The sequence below is a fragment of the Haliaeetus albicilla genome, chromosome 7 (genome assembly GCF_947461875.1).
Source record: "Haliaeetus albicilla chromosome 7, bHalAlb1.1, whole genome shotgun sequence".
NCBI classification, from domain to species: domain Eukaryota; kingdom Metazoa; phylum Chordata; class Aves; order Accipitriformes; family Accipitridae; genus Haliaeetus; species Haliaeetus albicilla.
In genome coordinates this window covers 22,897,544-22,909,818 of record NC_091489.1, presented here as the reverse complement: position 1 = coordinate 22,909,818, position 12,275 = coordinate 22,897,544, and the positions used below count along the sequence as shown (strand labels likewise).

The 12,275-nt window shown below is 40.2% G+C and overlaps 1 protein-coding gene across 17 annotated transcripts in view; it reads left to right on the top strand.

The window, feature by feature from the left end:
- EYA4 (EYA transcriptional coactivator and phosphatase 4) overlaps positions 1–12,275 on the top strand; it is a 159,812-nt gene that overhangs the window by 130,141 nt on the left and 17,396 nt on the right. For all 17 annotated transcript variants that reach the window (XM_069787293.1, XM_069787284.1, XM_069787282.1 and 14 more), the window contains 2 exons: positions 1,452–1,535; positions 10,484–10,573. In XM_069787293.1, coding sequence (XP_069643394.1) covers positions 1,452–1,535; positions 10,484–10,573 — 174 coding nt within the window. The remainder of the gene's footprint in view (positions 1–1,451; positions 1,536–10,483; positions 10,574–12,275) is intronic.

Here is a 12,275-nt window from a genome sequence, read left to right as displayed (position 1 = left end):
ACATTATGGACTCAGTCCCACTAACTGAATATAACAGATATTAGTTGGTGGTTTAACATACACGTACAATGAGACATTACTGTTCTTGATGACAAAGTTAGGCAGAAAAGTAAATGTGATTCAGCCTTGCACTTTTTAGCTCTAAGTTTGCATGTCTTTCAGTTTCTCATGCAACAGAACCACAAAACTGTGAGACTTCTGTATTCAAAATTGTCACATTGTCTTTTAGTTTTTTAAATAGGAAATCTCAAATATGTTGCTCAGCTTAATTACATGTATTTATGAATGCAGTGTAAATACGCAGGATCGTCTGGCCATAGCTTTTCAAATGCTTACGCGTAGGTTTGTCCTTGTGCCTTTAAGTAATGTCAGTGGATTTCAATGAGGCAGCTTACATCAGTGAAGTTATGGCTGTACTTAAGTATGTGCAAGATTAGTGCCTTAGTGAAGAAATATATCTGCCTAATATATGGGGCGACGATATAAAGCGCTCTTAGCAACGGAGTAATTACAGTCTTGTTACTCCTGTGTTAGCAGTGCACTGCCTTACAGTGGCAGGAGGAGGAGGAGGAGGAAGCGGAGTGCCTGTGTGTGTGTGAAACACTCCAGCTCTGACATCAGGGGAGCGTGCTGCCCGTGCTGCCCACCAGTGCAGCGTGTCCCCTGCTGCCACCAGACCGGCACTGGGAGCCAGCAGCCCTGGCCAGCCCCACTGCTGTGCCTTTGCTGACCAGCTCTGGGTGCAGCAGGAGGCAAGACTGTTGCTGGGACTTGGCTGGCCACGCAGCCGCTCCTGGGGTGATAGGGTGGGCTGCAGTGCTAGGCACTGAATGTAAATGCCATTGCTTTTATACAGAAACGTATGAATTTTTTGCTTTTCAAAGGATTTAACTTTTCCAGTGAAAAGACTACGTTTCAGTTTTCCTGTCTCCTTTATAGTTTGCCAGTGAAAATGAACCCCTTATCAATATAAGGAGTTCCTCTCCTTTTTTATTTTTCTTTTTGAGTTAGAATAATCTGGTTTATGCTACAATATTATTTAAATTCTGTATGACATTTTTACCCAAGGCAATTTTAGCTATACAATAGAAATAAAGAAGAACCTTGAATCAATAAGGCTTGCAGAGAAGTATCTTGAGAGTACTGTTTATACTTAGTTAAGTTAACAATTATGTTTGACCCCCTTCACTTTTCTGAAATCTGTGTTATACAGCTTTTTTGAAAACTTTTTTAGAGGACAGATAAGAAATGGTTGAAGAGTTCAAAAGTTACTCTCCTGATTTTTTACCATGCATGATACACTGTTCTTGCTGATTTTCAGAGAAAACTTGCTCAGTTAAGTGATTGGTTAAACTTCAGGACTCAGTTGACTTTTAGCCCCCCCTGGGTGGGATGCTGGTAGGACTTTGATGTTATCTATTTAATAATATTATCCCCACTTCTGTTTTCAGCGTGTATTTGTTTGGGATTTGGATGAAACAATCATAGTTTTCCATTCGCTGCTTACAGGATCCTATGCACAGAAGTACGGCAAGGTATGTGAGCCATGAATTCTGCTTCAATTCACTGTATCAGAGCTATCTGGCCTGCCCATGTACATGTTTTTCACCTTCCCTGTTCATCATGGCTTGGGTGAAGTTAGAGGGAAAGTGTTACAGTAAACCCCATTTTCAGAGGGTTAATGTGAAAAAGTCAAGGAGAGCAATGAGACACAGACCCTAAGCACAATATATGAGGCAGGGCTGAAGCAGATGCTGCAAATGAGGGAAGAGTTTATACAGGAACAAGCATGAGGCTCCTGACGTATGTTGGAAGAGATGTTGCAAGAAGATAATGGATGTAGTAGGCAAATGGAAATAACTGGCAGTATCTGGATGCATGGAGGAAGAAATAAGTAATAAACTGGAGTGATGGGTGAATTTACGGGGAAACTGATGAATCAGGATGAGTGAGTAAGAGACTGACCTGTTCCAATGCCAGCTGTAGATGTTATTCTTTGACTCCCCAGCTTTTCTGTTGAATCTTTGGCTCCCTTGGCTGGCTCTGGGGTGAGTAATGCTGGGGAGTGAATCCCTCACCCAAGCGGACAGTCATACTCATCCTCTCCCCTCTGATGAGATCCAAAAGGAGTGCAGGTCATGGAACAGCAAGCAGGAGAGCAGGAGGAAGAGCGAGGGAGGCAGAGAGAGGCGGTCGCAGCCTGCAGGAGCAGGAGCAGGAACTCCCCTGCTGAGTCAGCAGCGAGCCGCTGGGCTGGTAACGGGAGCCCAGGGAACGGTGCTCGGGCAAGGGGAGAAGGGAGTAGTGGGAAGACCAGTGCGTTGAGACAGGAGCAGACTGCTGGGAGAGGTAGAGCTAAAGGCCTGGATAAAACAAAAAATTAGGGCAAATGTATGGAAGGGAAGAAAATGGACAGGGAGAATGTTGGTATGTACATACGTGGATGCAGGTTTTCTAGGTGTTGTGCCATTCAAGAGTAATTAATACAAAGGTATTTCTTTTTAAGAACATAACCATGTCCATACTACGTCAGACAAAGGGCTTGTTTAGGATAAGTTTCCCGCCTCTTTATCCCAGCCAGAATCAGATGCTCAAGAAAAGGATGTGAGAAGCAGTATATTAGAGAAATCCTTTCCACACTCACCTCCCCAGCCAGTGGGTTAGAAGTGTCCAAAGACAGAACCTGTGGATTATGACCACAGATGGGCCAGTCCTCTTGTGTTTTGAGACAGCTGTTTGTGGTTATTAAAAAAGAAAGCTAATAGGAAAAGTCACAGGCCCAGACAAAAATCTGAATTTTTTGAATGCTAAGATAAGGGTAGTTATTCATGTCTTGTAAAAAACAGCCTTGCTTGATTTGCAGCTTCACAGTGCCAAATCAGTGCACATTTCAGTATTCTGTCAAAAACTCCTCTTCTGCTGTTTTTCAAACATTGTAACAACAGTGACTTTGTCAGAACCATTTCTAACTTACAGTTATCAAAACAAGAGAGAAACCTAGCTGAACATGAGCATTTATATCACTTTTGAGTGTAGCCCGTAGACTGCCACAGAATTTGCTGAATGGCCCCAGCGAGGTAGTCATTCCTTTCATCCTTTTTTTGATTGTGCCCTTAGGATGTTTACATCTCCTGTGCCATCTCACATAATATATGACTAAAGTCCAAGTCAACTTTAATACAAAGTTTTAAAAATCAGAGAACATTTTGTAGCTCACAAACTTGTATGGATAACTTTGAAAACTGTCTTAGAGACAGAAACAGAAATTAATTCCTCTTGGTTTCTCACTTTGTTATGAGTAGGGATATTTTAAAAAATCCCAGTACCACTGTTCTTTAAGAATCCATACAGAGTCCTTAGAAACAGCAATGGCATATTAACAGCCAGTAGTACTGACAGCAGATAATGTTGGCTTGTATAAACCCAGAGTACCTCAAGGGCAAGTGAAATTAATGTAGATATGCTGCTGAGATAAGCAACAGTAAACAAATGTCACGAACAACCATGAAGCAAAAGGAGAGGAATTCTTAAGTATAATCCTTTCTTTTTTTGTACTTATAGGTGGCATCCATACAAGTAGGGAAATGTGTGCATTTCAGGAGACTGTAAAATGAAAGTAGTAGACTTTCTCCTTCCTGCAGTGACTACCTTTGCCATATTTATAGAGAGCTCATTGGGAAGGTAATTGCCAATGGAACTCAAATATATATATTGTTGACTGCAAGGAGGCTAGAGCAGTAGGAAAGGGAATACAGGGAGAGCTTATCATGAGTAGATTTTAACTTTTGCATGTCACTAAAGCGTTGCCTAAACGTAAGATGGGATATGTCTGAGCCTAAATGCCTAAGAGGTTAGACATGGGAAAAGGGGAAGATAGCACAGCTGGACCTCAGTCAGTCTCTGGTGCATGACCTCCTTAGCAGATGTGGCCCTTATTATTTTCTGCCTATGATTTCCATCTGTAAAGAAGGTCTTAATCCAGACTGGAGTCTGGATTGTTATGAGAATTGGGTTGCTATGAGAGTAAATACTCCATGAATTGTGAGGTTCTCAATGGAAGTTTTGTGAGCACATATGTCTTTCAAAAGTGTTGAGAGCTGTTTATCCTGGAAAGGTGGTATAAAATTGTCACTTAAAAATGAAAAAAAATTCAGGGTGGTGTAAAATAATGGTGATACTAAATTATTTAATTGCAGTGATTTGCTCTCTGATTTTAAAAAAATAAAGGTGTGTAATGTTACACAGGTGTTCAGCTGTGCATAGTATGTTGTTCCGTATGTATTTTGTGAGCCCATTTTGGATAACATAATCAGGTTACTCCCAAAAAAGAAACCACAAAACCAAAAAATTCACAGGAAAAGCAGAGTTTTCCCCTTCCCCCATATTTAAATATTCTAAATGAGATTAGTGAGTCTTTAATGTGAACATTGCTTTAAGGGAAGGCATCTTCTTATACCAAGTGTGTTCACTTCGTACTTTCAAGGGGTGAGATGCTGGGTTTAGAGCTAATGTGAATATACAGACAGGCAAGGATATTCACCGTCAGTTCTTTCCCATCTACTCCTTGACATGTAAACTTTCATTCCCCTTTTCCACTAGCTCTTTACCCTGATTCTTGCAGTAACAGGGCAAAACCCAAGACATTCGGAATTTAGTCTTTTAATCTCTCTGCTCTGCTGCAATTCAGGCTGCACAGGGAATGTAGTGAGGGGAGGTGCAGCATGTGGAGGTGGCCATCATGCTGTTACAGCCAGGCAGAGGAACCAGTGTATGAGTGCAGGAGTGCTTGAGACAAGCCAGCAGACAGATTCTCTTTCAAAGTATTTCTACTTTTTAACAAGTGGTTGGAGTAGAAGAGAAAAAGGAAAGGCAAACCAACATCCCCATAGGCAATGAGGGCATTCGTTGGCAGAGATTATGTGGGAAGGCCTGGATCCAGTAGGCAAGTTTCAGGTCATATATTTGTCAGAACAACAGACTTCTGACTTATGCCTGAGGATTTCTGAAGTTGAGAATGGACACTTTCCTTGGTGTATATACTTGTCCAGCACTTTGCACGGTGTTATAATTATTTGATTTTAGAATTATTTGATTTTAGAATTATTTGATTTCAGAATTATATAGGGCTGTTATAATAACCATGTTAAAAACAAAACTAATGATTTGCTGAAAGATTTAACTTGTTGGATGCAGCTGTAAGCATCTCTTTTAAAACACAGGGGAAATTGTTGCTTCTTATCTGGACACCAGTAGAGTATAGCTTTAAAATCCACTGAAGTGGGAGGGATTTGGCCAGAGGTTGGTCAATGCATCACTTTGACATTTAAAATATAAAACTTACACAGAGGAATATTCTGTGGCTTGCTGTTTTCTACCTGTGGGTGTTTCTGTCTGACTTTTGGTGTAGTCGTTATTTTATTGGGCTGGTCAGAGCTAACTTAAAAAGAGAATAAAAACTGCACTACCCCTCTGTTAGGTTTCAGGGAAACGGTGCTGCCTCCCAGCAGTAAGAGTACCTCTCATTGTTCAGCTCTTTTGCTCATCTGCTTCGTACTTCATAAAACTAGTACATTTCTATTTTTAATTATTTACTGCAGTAGCAAATTATGAACATTGGCATTTAAGCTGTTATATTATGACTTGTGTGGCTGGTGATGGTTTTTGCAGCTGAGCACCAGTTGGCAGATACAGTTTTCTACAATGCTGAGCTCTTAAGTGAGGATTTGTTGATGTGACAGGACATGTGTTAGGAGATGTCATCATCTGTTAAAAGTCTATGAGGTACATTCTTATTCCCTGTGAACAGTGTGTATTCTTTCTTCCATTGCATTCCAGTTATTCTTGCTCATCTAAGGCTGATTAAGCTGGAATTTTGTCTACTTCTGAGCATTTATATTTCATTCATTTCTCCCAGGTTAATCCAGAGGGCAAGGATGCCCAGATAAATGCTGTGACTCAAGGTGCAACTAGATGAAAAAGAATGAAAGTCCCCTGTGACCTTAGAAGGGGGAGAATGTGATTTCCAAGTGCAAAAATTCACACTTGATGATCACATTTGGACATTTTTGATAGCATCGCCAATGACAGAAAGTTGTTGGAGAGGCCACATTAACCTTGTACACTTCTCTGGAAAGGGCTCAGAAGCTTTTTATTGCTCGCTCTCTGTCCAGTCATTAAACAGAAAACCTTTGTCACCCTTACCACCCATGATGACATTCCCAAATTCACTCATAAATATGCTTTTGTCCGCCTCTATTAATAGTGTATCTCTCATGACCTCCAGTTGTCCTCTCCATTCAGTCCCTCATTGTCTGCAACCTCTGAGTCCATTTTCCTACCTCCGTCTACAGAGTGTGGAACAGAAACTTCCTATGGAGTATGTGAGTTTTCCTTCATCAGCCACCAGATATGGTTATTAAGAAGAGATGTATTCTCTTCCTCCCTTGCCACCCACATGAAGCTCTCCTGGGAACAAGTGTCCCCTATGAGAGAGTGAGAGCTGAACTTGAATCTGAGATTCCTACATAATGTAAGGAAGTGTCTTTCAGCTAAAAATATTGGTACTTAACTTAAGCATTTCCACCTTTTCCAAAGGTCGATTTTGTTGTAAGTCTGTTCAGGGACAGCCACCCATTGAAAATCTATTCTTACAATATTATTCATATATTTTCCTTGTTTTCTTGCTTATTTTTAAGGCTTCATGCATACAAATTCCTGTCACAATGAATCTACCTGACAGTCTATTTGTCTATTTGTTTTCTGAGGTTTTATAAAAAACAGTTTGGTGTGTTTGTATTTTTTTTCCAATAAATTAAGTGATTTTGAATATCTTGTGCTGAAGCCTGGCCTTCCAAGACAATATAAAATAGATTTCTTCCACTAAAGACACAGAGATTTTGGGGCTTTGTTCCAGTCACTTTCCTCTTGGTCAAAACATTTAAATATTGGTCCTCCCAGGATATTTTTCTCTTGTCTCCCAGGAGGCATTCCAGTGGATGGACCAGTCTAGTACAGAAGTCCACAGACAGACAGTCTGGCTCCAGTTTAGTGCTTCATACTAAAGTAACTAAAGTAATTTGTATTTTGGTATACAGAAGTGCTGTAGCTGGTCTTGATTCCTTTGCACGCTAATGCTATCTGGCTAAAATCATGCCTCTGAGGGCCAAAGAGTTGTTCTTTATTCTGCAAATTATCTGGGGAAAACTTCCAGATTTTTTTTTATTATTGTTTCCTCTTTTGTGTGTGCTTGTGCAGAGTAGCACAAAATACCATTTTGGCAGAAGTTCAGTCTGCCTTTTATTCAGTTTCTCAATTTGCTGTGCTCAAATCTGTATCAGCTGCACATGTTTCTTGCTTTCGTTTCAACACTCGGTTCTTTGTGCCACTTGAGTCAGTCTGCAACTTCTGCTTCAAGTTGAAAGACAGTGAAACGATGATTGGGATGTTCCTCCACATTGTGCAAACATTATGAAACCACAAGACCCTGACAAATCTGCTTTCTCTGTCTATTTTTGTATGTGAAGGAATGAACTTAACATGGCAAGAGCTGGAATGTGATGTTTAATTCTTGTTAAACAGTTACAGTGCAAGTTTTGGCCAATTTATTAAAGGAAGAATTGTTCATGTCTTGAGAATTCAATTCCAGTGACTCTTCTTAGCAGAAGTTGTTATGAGGAGATCCCAGACTGATTTCATGCTAAGCTGAAATAAATTCTCTTTGCTTTATTTTATTTTATTTTACTTTACATATAGTACCTGGCAATATTCTATGTGTGCCTTTGTCAAAACAGGAACCTAGGAAATCTCATTTTAACAGTAATAAAGTCAGGCATAGTTGGTTACAAAAATACTACTAATAAGAAGATCATAAAAGCTTTGTCACATTTACGTCTTTCAACTATACTAGGCAAGTCAGGAAATTGTGATACATAGTGGGTAGTTTCTGTAAAAATAAATTGGATTATAATGGAATATGTTATAGCAAATTTCCGCATTTAAGTCTGCTTCTACCCAGGAAGGGGAAAAAAGAGGCTGAGAATCAAAATCTGAGATTCCAGTCTTGGAAGCACTCCAGTGAATAACTTAACTCACATAAATAATAATGAGTTACCACCTGTGCATGAAGTTATGCACATGCCTTAGTGTTCATAGGATTGAGGTAAAGAAGCATATTGCAAATACTCTTTATTATATTGTATCTAGGAAGAAAAATTTATAATTTACTGTGCACAGAAAAAAATGCAAGAGAAAGGAGAGAGAAACACATGTTTAGATGTGATGACATTTTGATAAAAGCATTATGGCTTGATGAGGAATCTCATGAGTCCAGAGTATTTTGATGATTTGTGTTCTAAGTATCTTACATGAGTTTTTGCAAATCTGTTAATGTGTGTTCCTTAATCATCCCCTTGGAAAACTGACCTTTGCACTTGCTGCTGCCTTCAGCCACATGACTTTCAGATCCAGTGAACATGACTGCAGAAGTTGTAGGGAATGAAGTTATGTTACTAGGCACTGCATTTGGTTTTTAATTCTGAAAGGTTGTCTAGACCAGTTCAAGGGTGAACATAAAAATATTTCCTTTCACTGCCAGAGAATTGTTTCTAACTTTGGATCATTACAATTTCTTGTACACTATTCTCCCCTTCAAGTCTGCCTTTTTCATGAGCAAGGGTCAAAATATGTCTATGTTTCAGATATTACCATTAGTTTTTAAGTGCTTGAGGGCAGAAGCATCTTTTATTCTGTCATTGCAAAGCCCTGAGTAGCGAACGTCTGATCCTGATTGGGAAGCCTTTGATCTTAATACTAACAAATGATCATTTGATGTTTTGTGTGATTTTGTTGCCAGATGCTGGTAAACTTTTAGACTTTTAATCGCAAGCTGTTTAAGAAGGGATTTCTGAAAACTTGCTACTGTCAATCAGAGTTTAAATGCTGAAATACGGATTTTTCTCTTATTTTAATGAGAAGAGGATCACATCTTTTTTACAAGTCCATTACAGTATGTTAAGCATAAAAAAGTTAACCGAACCCCACAGGCTCAGGCAGATAATTAAGGCAATGATAAAACTAGTTACGAGGTTTCAGCTATGCAACTGTTCGTGTGCATTCGTATTCTAAAACAAATCTAAGGTAATGCAAATTGGCTTAATCTCTTTCCTAGCAAGCCTCGCAAAGTTAAATGAATTATCTCACATTTACTGTACACTGAATGCTCTCAAACTGTTACTGCAGATCGGTAGATTTGTGGTATCTTGCTGGGGTAGAATGATGGGATAGTGTGAAAGCTGACCTACGAACAAATGCAACATTTTGAATGAATCTCATCCAGGAACAGGAATGCTGTATTTGATCCCTTCAGAAATGAATGGATGATCTGTAGCAAACAAGCAAACTTACATATGCTTTCCCATTCCTGTGGACCACCTAAAAAATTGTGCCATAGATTGTAGGCATGCTGAAGAACACTTAGAAGAACACAGGCACTTTGTTGAATGAATACCTGCAATAAAATCATAAAGGAGAGCCCAGAAATTCATCAGTGAGTGCCTGCATGGAAGAAGGGTAAATATTGAGATGGAGAAGGACGAAGTGCAGGGTTTGAAGACACATACTGGAGTGGCAGAAAGTGTGGGAAAGAAGTGATATAGTTCTAAGCATGGGCAAGGCAGTGATGATTTATCCAAACTGAAACTCAGTTTGGGGAAGTGGGCATAGGTTCAGATTACCTTTTGTATTTTTATAAAGCAGAGACATTAGAAATTGAAAAGGCCTCTTAAATCACACCTTCCTATGACAGTGTAGGGTAATTGCTTACAAAGTAATCACTTGGTAGAGATGACTACCTTTCCTAGTCCAATTTAGCATGACCTTAGTGAGGACTTCTGTGTGCCCAAAAATCAGGAAGAAAAGCCAAGAGATCAGAGGAATTGTGCAGTGGACTGGGTGTCACATGAATTAACTTCATTCCTACTTCTGCTGCTGACTCAGTGCATTGGGTCAGAAAAATGAGTTACTGGTCCAATACTCAGCTTCTTTCTGTCCACAAATTGACAGGCAAGATACTTACATATTTTTATAAAAGGCTCAAGGATGAAAACTTGAGTGTATTCTTATAATAATAAATATTGGTTTTCTTACGTATATCTTTTGTGAGAAGTTCCTTCCCAGTTTACAGCCTTCTTTATGCAGGTTTACATATGGCCACCAGGTTTTCTTCTGCCATTTTAGCCACGTTACAAATGCCTTGACTTTCAAAAAACTTGTTGTTTCAACATCCCCAGCTCCCCAAAAGTTCTCACACAGGTTGAGCCTTCTCTTCTTGTAGCATCACATTAAAATAGCTTAATACTGAAAGGATTTTAGAGACATTTCTTGCAGTGGTAACTTTTCAAAACACTTTGTATATAGCAGTTTTTAAAGTAATTGTGATATAACTCAAAGGTATTTAAGTTGTGAACCTTGCTTTCTGTTTTTTAAGGATCCGCCAATGGCCGTGACCCTTGGACTGCGAATGGAAGAAATGATTTTTAATCTTGCTGACACACATTTATTTTTTAATGATTTAGAGGTAAGAATCAAAGGAACATAAACACCGTTACTCCTGGGGTTTTAACCACATAGTGGTTTGCTGTGCATTAGTGTCTGTTGCATGTGACATTTTCTGCCTATCTAGACGTTGGATTTGTCATACTCTAATCAGAGAGAGGTTAGCCAGATGGCAGTGACTTCCCGTGGCACCAGGTTCCTTCCATGAAACTGGGTGAGAGAGGGAATCTGCAAACTACCCTTTCCTCTTTTTGTCCTATGGCCATCTTTTCAGTTTCCATGGATTTAGAGCTGTCTGCAGTCATTGCCAGGAGGGAGCCATAAGTGCCTCCCATTCTTTCTCCTGAAGTTCTCTACGTTTGCTTTCAGTGGTTGCCATCATCTGACCACAAGAGACTGTGTTCTTCTCTCCACATACCTAATTAGCCTTTTGGCCACTGGCCCCTCTTTCTTGCTTAAAGGTAGAATATTCCTCATTTACCTCAAAGACCGCAGCATCAGAGAGCTGGGACTATGATAGACATACTCATCAGTGACGTCTCTTCCCGAGGTAACCGGGCGACCACACGTTTGTCACGATGTACCCAGGGTGTGCAGTTTGGCATCCTGTCAGAAAAAGGAGAGACCTCTTCCTAGGGAATGACCGCTGCGGACTGCTCAGCTGTCAGGAGCACACAGGTGGATGGCCGCAGGGACAGTGGTCTGGAAAGCAGGCTCGTCAGCTGGGCTTCACAGACTTTTTGTTTCACTCCGGGGGTCCGGATCTGTTAGCGTGGAAAGGGACGGTCTTACAACCATTTTTGTCAAGAGGCAGGGGGTGAAAAACAGTTCTCAAATTAAACTGTGGGCTTTTCAGGCCTTCCCCTGGTCTAAATCAGTTGTTTTCTTACTCAGAGCGGATCCCAGAGTTCCCTCTGTGGACAGATATTTTGCCACTAACGGCAGCTGGAAGACTTGGAGGTTCTGTTTAAAATGCCAGAAAAAAGTCTCTGGTGAGTGAATAGAAAAAATGAGGATAAGTGAGATTTTTCCATTCACTGGGATGTTGATTTTTCTAGTGCACTTCTTTTGTTCTTTTGTCGACTGTAGGCACTAAGAAAAGCAGAAGGTACCAGGCTGCGGTTGTCTTTGCCATCCCTTGCAGACCTCACCCGTTCTTAGCTCTTTTTAAGTCAAGAAAATGGGATCTACTTCACCCTATACTTGAGCTCCACTTCCTCCTTCCAGCAGCAGCAATGTCAGAAAGTAAAGCCCTGGACATGCCTTCACCAGTCCGTGTTTTATTGCAGTCCTAGTGAGTCATCACTTGACAATGCAAGTGCATTCGGTGAATGTTCTCCTGGTGCCCCGTACCAGGGATAGATTCCAAATAAATTTTTCAAAGCATTGCTTAAATTTCTTTTTAGCAGACCTTTGCCCCTGCATGTTCAGATTTCATGTGGTACCCAGTGAACTTTAAGCCATTCAGTAGCATGTGCCCAGAGTTCTTCAATCTTGTGCTGAGTTCAAGTGGAAGAGTTCAGCAAAATGGAGCTTTTCCCTCTTTCTGTACCGCTTTAGTCTTGCTTATGGCCACTGAAACTTCATTCCTTTCTCTCATTATTTATTTTCTTTGTAGATCTCAGGTTCAGCTGTCATAGGTGGATCATCACATTTTGTATATTCTTCACAGGGTGGTTTTAATATCCTGTCCAAAAATTCATACTCCAACTCATTCCAGAGCT